The sequence below is a fragment of the Lonchura striata genome, chromosome 36, assembly GCF_046129695.1.
Source record: "Lonchura striata isolate bLonStr1 chromosome 36, bLonStr1.mat, whole genome shotgun sequence".
Classification (NCBI taxonomy): domain Eukaryota; kingdom Metazoa; phylum Chordata; class Aves; order Passeriformes; family Estrildidae; genus Lonchura; species Lonchura striata.
The window spans coordinates 1-15,116 of NC_134638.1; the positions used below are offsets into that span (position 1 = coordinate 1).

At 58.9% G+C, this 15,116-nt stretch overlaps 2 protein-coding genes across 3 annotated transcripts; both read right to left on the reverse strand.

Moving 5' to 3' along the window:
• Positions 1 to 1,136: 1,136 nt before the first annotated feature.
• LOC110484685 (uncharacterized) lies at positions 1,137 to 8,754 on the reverse strand. Its single transcript, XM_077789616.1, has 10 exons — positions 8,709 to 8,754; positions 7,902 to 7,969; positions 7,476 to 7,503; positions 6,321 to 6,362; positions 6,130 to 6,179; positions 4,935 to 5,073; positions 2,952 to 3,063; positions 2,782 to 2,870; positions 2,242 to 2,332; positions 1,137 to 1,947 (listed from the first exon to the last, which is right to left on the reverse strand). Exons 1-10 carry the CDS (start codon positions 8,737 to 8,739, stop codon positions 1,137 to 1,139), a joined length of 1,461 nt encoding a protein of 486 aa, XP_077645742.1. The 5' UTR covers positions 8,740 to 8,754.
• A 239-nt stretch (positions 8,755 to 8,993) lies between these two features.
• UBL5 (ubiquitin like 5) lies at positions 8,994 to 15,067 on the reverse strand. Of its 2 annotated transcripts, none has more exons than XM_077789688.1 (5): positions 14,969 to 15,067; positions 13,454 to 13,511; positions 11,473 to 11,556; positions 10,835 to 10,872; positions 8,994 to 10,280 (listed from the first exon to the last, which is right to left on the reverse strand). In XM_077789688.1, exons 2-5 carry the CDS (start codon positions 13,507 to 13,509, stop codon positions 10,237 to 10,239), a joined length of 222 nt encoding a protein of 73 aa, XP_077645814.1. In that variant the 5' UTR covers positions 13,510 to 13,511; positions 14,969 to 15,067; the 3' UTR covers positions 8,994 to 10,236. The 2 variants fall into 2 exon arrangements, with proteins under 2 accessions (XP_077645814.1, XP_077645815.1); XM_077789689.1 differs by lacking the exon at positions 14,969 to 15,067 and adding an exon at positions 14,816 to 14,925.
• Between the last annotated feature and the right edge of the window lie 49 nt (positions 15,068 to 15,116).

Consider the following 15,116-nt stretch of genomic DNA (forward strand, 5'->3'; position numbering starts at 1 on the left):
CCTGAGTCACCTGTGCCACCTGAGTCACCTGCGCCTCGGTGTCGCCTCACCTGTGCTACCTGTGCCACCTGAGTCACCTGTGTCACCTGCGCCACCTGAGTCACCTGTGCCATTTTTGCCACCTGAGTCACCTGTGTCACCTGAGCCACCTGACCTGTGCCACTTGTGTCACCTGTGCCTTGTCACCTGTGACATCTGTGCCATGTCACCTGTGTCACCTGAGTCACCTGTGCCATGTCACCTGTGCTACCTGTGCCACCTGTGCCACAGTACCACGTCACCTGTGTCACCTGTGCCATTTTTGCCACCTGAGTCACCTGTGCCATGTCACCTCTGCCACCTGTGCCCCCTCTGTCACCTGTGCCACCTGGGTAATCTCTGTCACCTGTGCCACCTGTGCCATATCACCTGTATTGTGTCACCTGTGCCACCTCTTATCACCTGTGTCACCCGTGCCACCTGTCACCTGTGCCCTCCCAGGTGTGACACCTGAGTCCCAGGTGACACTGAGCCCTCCCAGGTGACACCTGTGCCCTCCCAGGTGACACTGAGCCCTCCCAGGTGACACCTGTGTCCCAGGTGAGCTGAGCCAGGAGAACCTCGGCCGGGAGGGGGGAGGAGCTCAGGTGAGGGAATTCCAGGACAGGGACATTCCCGGGGGACACCTGGAGGACCCCTGGGACAGGGACAGCCCCTGGGACACCTGGGCACACCTGGGACACCTGGAGGACACCTGGGACAGGGACATCCCCTGGGACAGGGACATCCCCTGGCACAGCTGGGCACACCTGGGACAGGGACATCCCCTGGGACACCTGGGCACACCTGGGACAGGGACATCCCCTGGCACACCTGGGCACACCTGGGACAGGGACATCCCCTGGCACACCTGGGACAGGGACATCCCCTGGCACACCTGGGACAGGGACATCACCTGGGACAGGGACATCCCCTGGGACACCTGGGACAGGGACATCACCTGGGACAGGGACATCCCCTGGCACAGCTGGGCACACCTGGGACAGGGACATCCCCTGGCACAGCTGGGCCATCCCCTGGCACACCTGGGCACACCTGGGCTGGGATCCCAGGCCCGGGAATCTCCTGGATGCCGGGGCAGTTCCCGGGAGCTGCCGTTACCTGCCGGGCTCGGGGAGCTCCGGAGGCTCCGCCGGGCTCCGCTTCGGGACCGGGGCAGCCCCGTCCTTCCGGGGATCCGAGGATCCCGGGAAACCCTCGTTCTTCCATCCCGATCCCGGAAAACCCTCGTTCTTCCATCCCGATCCCGGGGGATCCTTGTTCTTCCATCCCGATCCCGGGAAACCCTCGTTCTTCCATCCCGATCCTGGGGGATCCTTGTTCTTCCATCCCGATCCCGGGGGATCCTTGTTCTTTGATCCCGATCCCGGGAAACCCTCGTTCTTCAATCCCGATCCCGGGAAATCCTTGTTCTTCCATCCCGATCCCGGGGGATCCTTGTTCTTTGATCCCGATCCCGGAAAATCCTCGTTCTTCCATCCCGATCCCGGGAAATCCTCGTTCTTCCATCCCGATCCCGGGGAATCCTCGTTCTTCCATCCCGATCCCGGGGGATCCTTGTTCTTCAATCCCGATCCCGGGAAACCCTCGTTCTTCCATCCCGATCCCGGGGGATCCTCATGCTCCGATCCCAATCCCGGGAAATTCTTGTTCTTCGATCCCAGCCCTGGAGAATCTTTGCTCTTCAATCCCAGAAAATCCTTGTCCTTCTGTCCCAATCCCGGGAAATCCGTGTCTTTTGATCCCAATCCTGGGAAATCCGTGTCCTTTGATCCCAATCCCGGGAAACCCTCATTCTTCGATCCCAATCCCGGGAAATCCTCGTCCCCTAATTCCAGGAAATCCTCATCCTTCAGCCCCAGCCAGGTGGCCCCGGAGGGACGTCGGGAGCTGCTCCCAGCCGGACACCTGGTGGGGAGAGGGACACTGGGGGGACACTGAGGGGATTGGGGACATTGGGGATACTTTGGGGACATTGGGGACACTGGGGACAGTTGGGGACATTGGGGACATTGGGGACACTGGGGACACTGGGGACATTGGGGACAGTGGGGACATTGGGGGGACTTGGGGACATTGGGGACACTGGGGACACTGGGGACAGTTGGGGACATTGGGGACATTGGGGGTACACTGGGGACATTTGGGGATATTTGGGGACATTTGGGGACATGTCTGGCTGGGGTCGTCCCCCCCCGGTACCTCCGTTCCCGTCTCCGCGCTGTCCCCGAGGCCACCGAGGGCTCGTAGGATCCAAAGGGAAAACCCGGCTGGATCCGGGCCCCGCCCGGCCCTGCGGACACGGAACTCCCGGAATTCCCAAAATTCCCAATGGATTGGGCATGGAAAACCCCTGTGCTGCCCCTTCCCGGAATTCCCAATGGGATTGGGCTTGGAAAACCCCTGTGCTGCTCCTCCCGGAATTCCCAATGGGATTAAACCTCTGGAAAACCCCTGTGCTGCTCCTCCCGGAATTCCCAACGGGATTGGGCTTGGAAAACCCCTGTGCTGCCCCATCCCGGAATTCCCAGTGGGATTAAACCTCTGGAAAACCCCTGTGCTGCTCCTCCCGGAATTCCCAGTGGGAATTTTGTCCCTCTGGAAAACCCCTGTGCTGCTCCTCCCGGAATTCCCAGTGGGAATTTTGTCCCTCTGGAAAACCCCTGTGCTGCTCCTCCCGGAATTCCCAGTGGGAATTTTGTCCCTCCGGAGCCCCTTCCCACGGCTCCTGGCCCGGCTCACCTGGCCGCTCCTGCCCCTTGGGCTCCGGCCGGAATTCCGCCTTTCCCGGCTGCTCCCGGATCCCGGCGCGGCCCTTCCGGAGCCCCTGGCTGGGCACAGGCCGGGTGGCACCGGGGTGGCACCGGGGTGGCACCGGGACCGTCCCCGTGCCCGTCCCGTTGTCCCCTCACCCTCCCGGCGTTCCCGGCGCGCTCCCGGCTCCGTCGGCGCCGCTGCCGAGTCCCGGGGAATCCATCACGGCGTCGGCGTCGTCCCCAGAGGTGACACCGGGACGGGGCGGCGCTGGGGGGTGGCACCGATGGCACCGGGGACATCTCGGGGACAGCCCTGGTGCCACCAGCACTGGGACATCTCAGGGACGTCCCTGGTGCCACCAGCGCTGGGACAGCCCGGGTGCCACCACCACTGGGACATCTCAGGGACATCCCTGGTGCCACCACCACTGGGACATCTCAGGGACATCCCCGGTACCACCAGCACTGGGACATCCCTGGTGCCACCAGTGCGGGGACATCTCAGGGACATCCCTGGTGCCACCAGCGCTGGGACATCTCAGGGACGTCCCTGGTGCCACCAGCGCTGGGACATTCCTGGGTGTCACCAGCACTGGGACATTTCCAGTGTCACCAACACCGGGACAGCCCTGGGTGTCACCAACACCAGGACATCTCCAGTGTCACCAGAACTGGGACATCTCCAGTGTGACCAAAACTGGGACAGCCCTGGTGCCACCAGCACTGGGACATCTCAGGGACGTCCCTGGGCGTCACCAGCTCTGGGACATCTCTGGGTGTCACCAATGCTGGGCCATCCCTGGTGCCACCAGTGCTGGGACATCTCCAGTGTCACCAACACTGGGACATCCCTGCGTGTCTCCAGCTCTGGGTGTTCCCATGTCCCCTCCCTGTCCCCCCGTGTCCGTGTGTTCCTGTCCCACAGCATTGGGATCCCATGGATGGGGTTTGATCCATGGATGGGGTTTGATCCATGGATGGGGTTTGATCCATTGGGATGGGGTTTGATCCATTGGGATGGGGTTTGATCCATGGATGGGGTTTGATCCATGGATGGGGTTTGATCCATGGATGGGGTTTGATCCATGGATGGGGTTTGATCCACGGATGGGGTTTGATCCATTGGGATGGGGTTTGATCCATGGATGGGGTTTGATCCATGGATGGGGTTTGATCCATGGATGGGGTTTGATCCATTGGGAATGGGTTTGATCCATGGATGGGGTTTGATCCACTGGGATGGGGTTTGATCCATTGATGGGGTTTGATCCCTTGGGATGGGGTTTGATCCATTGGGATGGGGTTTGATCCATGGATGGGGTTTGATCCAGGGATGGGGTTTGATCCATGGATGGGGTTTGATCCATTGGGATGGGGTTTGATCCATGGATGGGGTTTGATCCATGGATGGGGTTTGATCCATTGGGATGGGGTTTGATCCATGGATGGGGTTTGATCCATGGATGGGGTTTGATCCATGGATGGGGTTTGATCCATTGGGATGGGGTTTGATCCATGGATGGGGTTTGATCCATGGATGGGGTTTGATCCATTGATGGGGTTTGATCCATGGATGGGGTTTGATCCATTGGGATGGGGTTTGATCCATGGATGAGGTTTGATCCATTGGGATGGGGTTTGATCCATGGATGGGGTTTGATCCATTGGGATGGGGTTTGATCCATTGGGATGGGGTTTGATCCATGGATGGGGTTTGATCCATTGGGATGGGGTTTGATCCATGGATGGGGTTTGATCCATGGATGGGGTTTGATCCATGGATGGGGTTTGATCCATGGATGGGGTTTGATCCATTGGGATGGGGTTTGATCCATTGGGATGGGGTTTGATCCATGGATGGGGTTTGATCCATGGATGGGGTTTGATCCATTGGGATGGGGTTTGATCCATTGGGATGGAGTTTGATCCATGGATGGGGTTTGATCCATTGGGATGGGGTTTGATCCATGGATGGGGTTTGATCCATTGGGATGGGGTTTGATCCATTGGGATGGGGTTTGATCCATGGGATGGGGTTTGATCCATGGATGGAGTTTGATCCATTGGGAACGGGGTCGATCCCACAGGGATGGAGTCGATCCCACAGGGATGGAGTTGATCCCACGGAATTCCCGGTACCTGTTTCGGGATCCGGCCCCTTCCCGCGTTTCCCCGGCCTGGACCCGGCTCCGACCATTCCCAGGATTTCTGCATCCAGCGCGTCCAGCTCATCCAGGTGATCCACGGGATCCCGGTGATCCCGGTGATCCGGCTCCTGCTGGGATCCCAAATCCTTTGGGAATTCTGCCCCGCCCACCTTCGCCCCTTCCACCTTCCCACTGGGAATTTCCCCTTCTTTGAGAATTTTCATTTTTTTGGGAATTTCCCATTCCCCGCTGGGGATTTCCCCTTCTTTGAGAATTTTCAGTTTTTCGGGAATTTCCCATTCCCTGTTCTTCGGGAATTTCCTGTTCCCCATTGGGAATTTCCCATTTTTTGGGATTTTCCCTCCACAATCCCAATCCCAGCCCCCTCCAGGCACAGCCCAGGTGAGGGGGGGCGGGGCCCCAGGTGCTCCCAGGTGGGCCCAGCAGGGAGGGGGGTGGGGGAGGGGCAGGGCGGGGCTCACCTGGACCCCCCTGAGCTCACCTGGAGCTCACCTGGACCCACCTGGACCCACCTGAGCTCACCTGGAGCTCACCTGGACCCACCTGAGCTCACCTGGACTCACCTGGACCCACCTGGGCTCACCTGGACCCACCTGAGCTCACCTGGAGCTCACCTGGACCCACCTGGAGCTCACCTGGACCCACCTGGGCTCACCTGAGCTCACCTGGGCTCACCTGGAGCTCACCTGGAGCTCACCTGGAGCTCACCTGGACCCACCTGGAGCTCACCTGGAGCTCACCTGGACCCACCTGAGCTCACCTGGACCCACCAGGAGCTCACCTGGACCCACCTGAGCTCACCTGGAGCTCACCTGGACCCACCTGGAGCTCACCTGGAGCTCACCTGGAGCTCACCTGGACCCACCTGGGCTCACCTGGAGCTCACCTGGAGCTCACCTGGACCCACCTGGAGCTCACCTGGACCCACCTGAGCTCACCTGGACCCACCAGGAGCTCACCTGGACCCACCTGAGCTCACCTGGAGCTCACCTGGACCCACCTGAGCTCACCTGGACCCACCTGGAGCTCACCTGGACCCACCTGAGCTCACCTGGAGCTCACCTGGACCCACCAGGAGCTCACCTGGAGCTCACCTGGACCCACCTGGAGCTCACCTGGACCCACCTGGAACTCACCTGAGCCCACCTGAGCTCACCTGGGCTCACCTGTGGGAAGGCGGCGCGGGAACCTCGGCAGGGCGGAGCCGGGACGTCCTCTGGGAACAAGGGAGGGGTCAGGGATGGAGCCGGGGCCAGGTGGGAACGGGGAGGGCGGGGCAGCCCCAGGTGAGCCCAGGTGACCTCCCCAGGTGAGCCCAGGTGAGCCCAGGTGAGCCCGCCGGGAGCTCTCCCTTTACCATCGGATCCCAGGAGCTCCCCAAGCACGTCCTCGACGGGATCTGGAACAGGACAGAGCCCAGGTGAGCCCAGGTGGGCTCAGGTGGGTCCAGGTGGGCCCAGGTGAGCTCAGGTGAGCTCAGGTGAGCTCAGGTGAGCCCAGGTGGGTCCAGGTGAGCCCAGGTGAGCCCAGGTGAGCCCAGGTGGGCCCAGGTGGGCCCAGGTGAGCTCAGGTGAGCCCAGGTGAGCCCAGGTGGGCCCAGGTGGGCCCAGGTGAGCTCAGGTGAGCTCAGGTGGGCCCAGGTGGGTTCCCTGTACCAAGCAGATGGGAAAAGCTCCTGGAACACCTCACCTGTCCATCTCACCTGTCCCATCTCACCTGTCCATCTCACCTGTCCATATCCCACCTGTCCCATCACCTGTCCATCTCACCTGTCCCATCTCACCTGTCCATCTCACCTGTCCCATCTCACCTGTCCATATCTCACCTGTCCATATCTCACCTGTCCCATCCCACCTGTCCCATCTCACCTGTCCCATCTCACCTGTCCATCTCACCTGTCCCATCTCACCTGTCCCATCCCACCTGTCCATATCTCACCTGTCCCATCTCACCTGTCCATATCTCACCTGTCCATATCTCACCTGTCCATATCTCACCTGTCCCATCCCACCTGTCCCATCTCACCTGTCCCATCTCACCTGTCCATCTCACCTGTCCCATCTCACCTGTCCCATCCCACCTGTCCATATCTCACCTGTCCCATCCTACCTGTCCATATCTCACCTGTCCATGTCCCACCTGTCCCATCTCACCTGTCCCCTGGGACATTCCCACCCCTCTCCATCCCAGCATTCCCAGGAACCCAAATCCCCTGGAGAGCAGGTGAGGGACAGGTGAGGACAGGTGGGACAGGTGAGGACAGGTGAGGACAGGTGGGACAGGTGAGGACAGGTGAGGGACAGGTGAGGACAGGTGAGGACAGGTGGGACAGGTGAGGGACAGGTGAGGACAGGTGAGGACAGGTGGGACAGGTGAGGACAGGTGAGGACAGGTGAGGACAGTTGAGGACAGGTGAGGACAGGTGAGGGACAGGTGGGACAGGTGAGGACAGGTGGGACAGGTGAGGACAGGTGAGGACAGGTGGGACAGGTGAGGACAGGTGAGCGCTCACCTGGTGACCTGCTCCGGGCCCCGGCAGCCTGAGGAGAGACAAAATCCCCTTGGGAGAGACGGAAGAGCCGGAACGGCCCCAAAGGTGAGGCAGGAGGGGATCCCAGCTGGATCCCAGCTGGATCCCAGCTGGATCCCACAGCTGGATCCCACAGCTGGATCACAGCTGGATCCCACAGCTGGATCCCAGCTGGATCACACCTGGATCCCTCACCTGGATCCCAGCTGGATCCCACACCTGGATCCCACACCTGGATCCCCCACCTGGATCCCCCACCTGGATCCCACACCTGGATCCCACACCTGGATCCCACCTGGATCCCCCACCTGGATCCCCCACCTGGATCCCACCTGGATCCCACCTGGATCCCTCACCTGGATCCCCCCCGGATCCCCCCGGATCCCGGCCCCGTCTCCCGTCACTCACCCGGGCCCGTTCCGGTCTCTCCGCCATTCCCGGCCGATCCCGGCTCCGCCCGCCCGGCCCCGGCGGCCCTGAGGGGACGGGAGGCGGCTCGGGGCCGTTCCCGTTTTCCCGTTCCCTTCCCATTCCTATTCCCGTTCCTATTCCCGTTTTCCCGTTCCCGTTCCCCATTCCCGTTTCCATTCCTGTTTTCCCGTTCCTTTCCCGTTCCCTATTCCCACTCCCATTTCCCATTCCCATTTTCCCGTTCCTTTCCCGTTCCTTTCCCGTTCCCCATTCCCGTTCCCCATTCCTGTTCCTATTCCCGTTCCCATTCCCCATTTCCGTTTTCCCGTTCCTTTCCCATTCCCCATTCCCGTTCCCATTCCCGTTTTCCCGTTCCCCATTCCCGTTTTCCTGTTCCTGTTCCCGTTCCCCATTCCCGTTCCTATTCCTGTTCCTATTCCCGTTTTCCCGTTCCCCATTCCTGTTCCCCATTCCCACTCCCGTTCCCATTCCCGTTTTCCCGCTCCCCATTCCCGCTCCTGTTCCTATTCCTGTTCCCCATTCCCGGTCCAGTTCCCGTTCGCTTTCCTGGTTCCCCTTCCCGGTTCCTGTTCCGGTTCCCGCTCCTGCTCCCCGTCCCCATCCCATTCCCATTCCCATCCCCATCCCCATTCCCATTCCCATTCCCCATTCCCCATTCCCATCCCCATTTCCCATTCCCGTTTCCCGTTTCCCGTTTCCCGTTTCCCGTTTCCCGTTTCCCGTTCCCGTTCCCATTTCCCGTCCCCGTTTCCCGTTTCCCGTTTCCCGTTCCCGTTCCCTCACCCGCTCCCGCGCTCTCCCTGGGCGCCGCCATTTCGCGCGCCGTGCCCCCGCCAGGCCCCCGCTGCCATGGCGACGGGGCTGCCCCGCGCCGCGCCTGATTGGAACCCGCGCTGAGCGCGGCGCGCCGGCCCCGGGAAGGCCCCCCCGTTACCGTGGCGACGGGGCTGCCCCGCGCCGCGCCTGACCCCGGCCCCCGTCGCGGGTTTCTCCCGGTCGGGACATGGAATATCGCGACATGGCGACACGAGCCCCGGGGCGCCGCCGTGAAACCACAAAGATCGCCCGGAGGCCTCAAAGTCGCGTTTATTCATCAACAAACGGGGCGGAAATGGGGGAAAACGGGGCAGGGGCGCTGGGATGGACTGGGAGCGCTGGGATGGCTGAACTGGGAGCACTGGGATGGACTGGGAGCACTGGGATGGTTGAACTGGGCTGGACTGGGAGCACTGGGATGGACTGGGAGCACTGGGATGGTTGAACTGGGCTGGACTGGGAGCGCTGGGATGGACTGGGAGCACTGGGATGGTTGAACTGGGCTGGACTGGGAGCGCTGGGATGGACTGGGAGCACTGGGATGGTTGAACTGGGCTGGACTGGGAGCGCTGGGATGGACTGGGAGCACTGGGATGGCTGAACTGGGAGCACTGGGATGGACTGGGAGTGCTGGGATGGCTGAACTGGGAGCACTGGGATGGACTGGGAGCGCTGGGATGGACTGGGAGCGCTGGGATGGACTGGGAGCGCTGGGATGGTTCAACTGGGATGTACTGGGAGCGCTGGGATGGTTGAACTGGGCTGGACTGGGAGCACTGGAATGGCTGAACTGGGAGCACTGGGATGGCTGAACTGGGAGTGCTGGGATGGCTGAACTGGGATGTACTGGGAGCGCTGGGATGGCTGAACTGGGAGCACTGGGATGGACTGGGAGCACTGGGATGGACTGGGAGCACTGGGATGGACTGGGCTGAACTGGGAGCACTGGGATGGACTGGGAGCACTGGGATGGTTGAACTGGGAGCGCTGGGATGGTTGAACTGGGAGCACTGGGATGGTTGAACTGGGATGTACTGGGAGCACTGGGATGGACTGGGCTGAACTGGGAGCACTGGGATGGACTGGGAGCACTGGGATGGCTGAACTGGGAGCGCTGGGATGGACTGGGAGCACTGGGATGGACTGGGCTGAACTGGGATGGCTGAACTGGGAGCACTGGGATGGCTGAACTGGGAGCGCTGGGATGGCTGAACTGGGAGCACTGGGATGGACTGGGAGCACTGGGATGGCTGAACTGGGAGCGCTGGGATGGCTGAACTGGGAGCGCTGGGATGGCTGAACTGGGCTGGACTGGGAGCACTGGGATGAACTGGGCTGGCTGAACTGGGCTGGCTGTACTGGTCAGTACTGGTCCATACTGGTCAGTACTGGTCCATACTGGTCCGTACTGGTCAGTACTGGTCCATACTGGTCAGTACTGGTCCATACTGGTCCGTACTGGTCCATACTGGTCAGTACTGGTCCGTACTGGGCTCTATTGGTAGTACAGCTCCAGGTTCATCCCGTCGTGGATCTCATCTGAGCCGGGGTCAAGGAAAACAAATCTGGGCTTTGGGGGTTGGGGTGTTTGGGGAGGGCTCTGGGGGTTTTTGGGGTGTTGGGGTCGGGTTTTTGGGGTGCTGGGGTCGGGTTTTTGGGGCTCTGGGGTCGGTTTTTGGGGTGTTGGTTGGTCGGGTTTTTGGGGTTCTGGGGAGGGTCTCTGGGGGTTTTTGGGGTTCCAGGGTGTTGGGGTCAGGTTTTTGGGGTTCTGGGGAGGGTCTCTGGGGGTTTTTGGGGTGCTGGGGTGTTAGGGTCGGGTTTTGGGGTGTTGGGGTCAGGTTTTTGGGGTTCCGGGGAGGGTCTCTGGGGGTTTTTGGGGTTCCGGGGGGTTGGGTTTGGGTTTTTGAGGTGTTGGGGTCGGGTTTTTTGGGTTCCGGGGTGTTGGGGTCGGGTTTTGGGGTTCTGGGGAGGGTCTCTGGGGGTTTTTGGGGTTCCAGGGTGTTTGGGTCGGGTTTTTGGAGTGTTTGGGTCAGGTTTTTGGGGTGTTGGGGTCAGGTTTTTGGGGTGTTGGGGTCAGTTTTTTGGGTGGATACAGTCCCCGAGCGTGACGTGGTCCTTGAAGATGGTGTACCTGGGGGGAGGGGAGGGGGCGAGGGTGTCACCCCCTCCCCAAAACCCCAGGGGAGGAGGCGCCGCCCCCAGGGGCCCCCAAAACCCCGGGGCTCCCTCCTGACACCCAAAAACCCATCCAAAACCTCGGGGCTTCCTCCTGACCCCTACCCCAAACCCCCCTGAGCCACCTCAGACCCTCCCCAAACCCCCTCAGGTGCCCCAAAAACCCCTCAGGTGCCCCCAAACCCCTCCCCAGCCCCCCAAACCCCCTCAGGTGCCCCCAAACCCCTCCCCAGCCCCCCCAAACCCCCCCAGGTGCCCCCGAAACCTGTCCCCAGCCCCCCCAAACCCCTCCCCAGCCCCCCCAAACCCCTCCCCAGCCCCCCCAAAATCCCTCCCCAGCCCCCCAAACCCCTCCCCAGCCCCCCCAAACCCCCCCAGGTCCCCCCAAACCCCTCCCCAGCCCCCCCAAAACCCCTCCCCAGTCCCCCCCAAAACCCCTCCCCAGCCCCCAAACCCCTCCCCAGCCCCCCAGCCCCCTCCCCAGCCCCCCCAAGCCCCTCCCCAGCCCCCCAGCCCCCTCCCCAGCCCCCCCAAACCCCTCCCCAGCCCCCCAGACCATTTTTTGAGGACGATCTTGTCCCAGCGGGTGCCGGTCTGGGCCGCGATCAGCTTCTTCAGGTCGCGGATCGAGTCCTCGGGGCTGCCCCGCCGTCAAGGAAACGGGGCCACGGGCACCCAGACACCCCAAAACCGCCCCGAAAACACCCCAAACACACCCCAAATTGCCCCAAAACCACCCCAAACACACCCCAAAACCGCCCCGGAAACTGCTCCAAACACACCCAAAGAAACCCCCAAACCGCCCCAGAAACACCCCAAACACAGCCCAAAACTGCCCCAAAACAACCCTGGAAATACCCAAAAACTGCCCCAAAACTGTTCCAAATACACCCCAAAACCGCCCTGGAAACAGCCCAAACACACCCAAAAACTGCCCCAAAAGCACCCCAAAACCACCCCAGAAACACCCAAAAACTGCCCCAAAACTGTTCCAAATACACCCCAAAACCGCCCTGGAAACAGCCCAAACACACCCAAAAACTGCCCCAAAAACACCCCAAAACCACCCCAAAACTGCCCCAAAACTGTTCCAAACACACGCCAAAAACTGCCCCAAACACACCCCAAATACCCTCCAAAACTGCCCCAAAAACTGCCCCAAAAACACCCCAAAAACGCCCCAAATACACCCAAAAACCACACCAAAACCACCCAAAATCTGCCCCAAACTCATCCCAAAACTGCCCCAAAACTACCCCAAAACACTTCCCAAAACTGCCCCAAACACACCCCAAAAACCTGCCCCAGAAACATCCCAAAACCACCCCGGAAACACCCAAAAACTGCCCCAAATACACCTCAAATACACCCCAAAACCACCCCGGAAACACCTCAAATATATCCTAAAACTGCCCCAATACCTGCCCTAAAAACACCCCAAAACCACCCCAGAAACACCCAAAAACTGCCCCAAAAACTGCTCCAAACACGCCCCAAAACCACACCAAAACCACCCCAAAAACTGCCCAAAACTACCCCAAAACACTTCCTAAAACTGCCCCAAATACACCCCAAAACTGCCCCCAAAACCTGCCCCAAATACACCCAAAAACCTACCCCAAACACACCCCAAAACCGCCCCAAATGCACCCCAAAACTGCCCCCAAACCACCCCAAAAACTGCCCCAAAACCACACCAAAAACTGCCCAAAAACCGCACCAAAACCGCCCCAAAAACTGCCCCAAAAACAACCAAAAACACCCCGAAACTGCCCCAAAAACACCCCCAAAACCTGCCCCAAACCCACAAAAAACTGCCCCAGAAACACCCCAAAACCACTCCAAAACTGCCCCAAATACACCCCAAAAACAATCTTAAAAACACCCCAAAACCGCCCAAACACACCCCAAAACCTGCCCCAAATACACCCAAAAACCTGCCCCAAAAACACCCCAAATACACCCAAAACTGCCCCCAAAACACCCCAAAACTGCCCCAAAAACACCCCAAATATACCCAAAAACCTGCCCCCAAAACACCCCAAATACACCCAAAAACCTGCCCCCAAAACACCCCAAAACTGCCCCAAAAACACCCCAAATATACCCAAAAACCTGCCCCCAAAACACACCAAATACACCCAAAAACCTGTCCCCAAAACACCCCAAATACACCCAAAACTGCCCCCAAAACACCCCAAAACTGCCCCAAAAACACCCCAAAACTGCCCCACAAACACACCCAAACCTGTCCCAAATACATCCAAAAACCTGCCCCAAAAACACCCCAAAACTGCCCCAAAACCACCCCAAAACTCCCCCAAAAATACCCCAAAACCGCCCCAAAAAATCAGTTCCAAATACCCCAAACCTCACCAAAACAACCCCAAAAACCCCCAAAACTGCCCCAAAACACCCTGAAATATCCCCCAAATCCCCCAGACACACCCCAAAACCTGCCAAATTCTCCCCAAAAATCCCCAAAACCCCCAAAATTCCCCAAAATCCCCCAAAATCCCCCAAACCAGGAAGGATATTTGCATTTCACCCGGACCTTCTTCCCCAGGCGGTCGTTGCAGACGACCTCGATCATGGCTGGGAACAGAAAATGGGCAAAAAAGGGGGAAAATGGGAAAAATGGGGGAAAAGGGGGAAAGGGAAATGGGGAAAAATGGGTGGAAATGGGAAAAGGGGGAAAGGGGCAGAAATTGGGAGAAATTGAGGGAAATGGGATAAAATGGGGGAAATTTGGGGAAAAGGAGGGAAAAATGGGGGGGAATGTAGAAAAAATGGGGGGGAAGTGGGAAAAGGGGGAAATGGGGAAAAATGGGGGGAAATGGGGGAAAATGGGAAAATGAGAAAAAGGGGGGGAAGGGGGAAATGAGGAAAATGGAAAAATGGGGAAAATGGGGAAATTGAGTAAAAATTGAGAAAATTGGTGAAAATGAAGACAAAAGGGAGGGAATGGAGAAAAAAGGGGGGAAAGGGGGGAAATGGGAAAAAATGGGGAAAAGGAGGAAAATGGGGACAAAGGGGGGAAAATGAGGGGGGAAAATGGGAAATGGAAAGGGGGCAAAATGGGGAAATGGAAATGAGGGAAAAGGAGAAAAAAGTGGAAAAAGGGGGAAAGGGGAAAATGGGAAAAAAGGGAAATGGGAATGGGGAAAAAAGTGGAAAATTAGGAAAGGGGAAATGAGAAATAGGGAAAAGGGAAAAAAGGGAAAAAAGGGGAAAGGAGGGAAAGGGGAAAAGAGAGGGAAAAAAAGGGGGAAAATGGGAAAATGTCAGAAAAAGGAGAAAAGGAGAAAAAAGAGAATAAAGGGGAAAAAGGAAAAGGAGAAAAAACAGAAAAAGGAGAAAAAAGGGAATAAAGGGGAAAGGAAAGAGGAAAGAGAAAGGAGGGAAAAGGGAAAGGAGGGGAAGAAAGGAAAAGGAGGGAAAAGGAGAAAAAACAGAAAAAGGAGGAAAAAGGGAATAAAGGGGGAAAAGGAGGAAAAGGAGAAAAAAAGAAAAAAGAGAATAAAGGGGAAAGGAAAGGAGAAAAAGAGAAAAAACAGAAAAAGGAGAAAAAAGGGAATAAAGGGGAAAAGGAAAAGGAGGGAAAAGGAGAAAAACAGAAAAAGGAGAAAAAAGGGAATAAAGGGGAAAAGGGGGGAAAGGAGGAAAAAGAGAAAAAACAGAAAAAGGAGAAAAAAGAGAATAAAGGGGAAAAGGAGAAAAACAGAAAAGGAGAAAAAAAGGGAAAGAGAAAAAAAAAGGAGGGGAAGGGAAAAAAAGGAAAAAGGAGAAAAACCAGAAAATAAGAGGAAAAAGGGAAAGGAGAAAGAGGAAAAGGGAGGGAAAGAGGAGGGAGGGCAGAGGGGAGGAGGGGAGCGGGGGAGGGGCAGAGGCGCCGGTACCGGAGCGAGCGGACGGAGAATTCCCGGCCCAGCGGCGGCTCCAGCGGCGGGGCCGCCCCGGAACCGCCCCCGCGCCCCTCCGGGACCCCAAATCCGCCCGGGAGCCCCAAAATCCGCCCGGGAGCCCCAAATCCGCCCCGGTTCCCCCGGTACCTCCGGGCCTGCCGCGCCAGACCCGGCGGTGACGTCACAGGGAGGCGCCGGAAGTGGCGCCTGGGGGGGGCCAAGATGGCGGCGGGGCCGGAAGTGGCGCGGGCGGGAAATGGGGGGGGGGGGGGATGGAAACGGAAATCCAATGAAA

Coding starts and splice junctions, on each gene's coding strand:
- UBL5 (XM_077789688.1), bottom strand. CDS start 13,509: ATGATCGAGGTCGTCTGCAACGACCGCCTGGGGAAGAAGGTCCGGGTG. Junction 10,873..11,472: donor AAGATCGTCCTCAAAAAATG/GTCTGGGGGGCT, acceptor CCCTCCCCCCAG/GTACACCATCTTCAAGGACC. Junction 10,281..10,834: donor CCACGTCACGCTCGGGGACT/GTATCCACCCAA, acceptor ACCCCGGCTCAG/ATGAGATCCACGACGGGATG.
- LOC110484685 (XM_077789616.1), bottom strand. CDS start 8,739: ATGGCGGCGCCCAGGGAGAGCGCGGGAGCGG. Junction 6,180..6,320: donor GGAGCTCCTGGGATCCGATG/GTAAAGGGAGAG, acceptor CCTTGTTCCCAG/AGGACGTCCCGGCTCCGCCC. Junction 3,064..4,934: donor GGGGCCGGATCCCGAAACAG/GTACCGGGAATT, acceptor GCCACCCCCCAG/CGCCGCCCCGTCCCGGTGTC.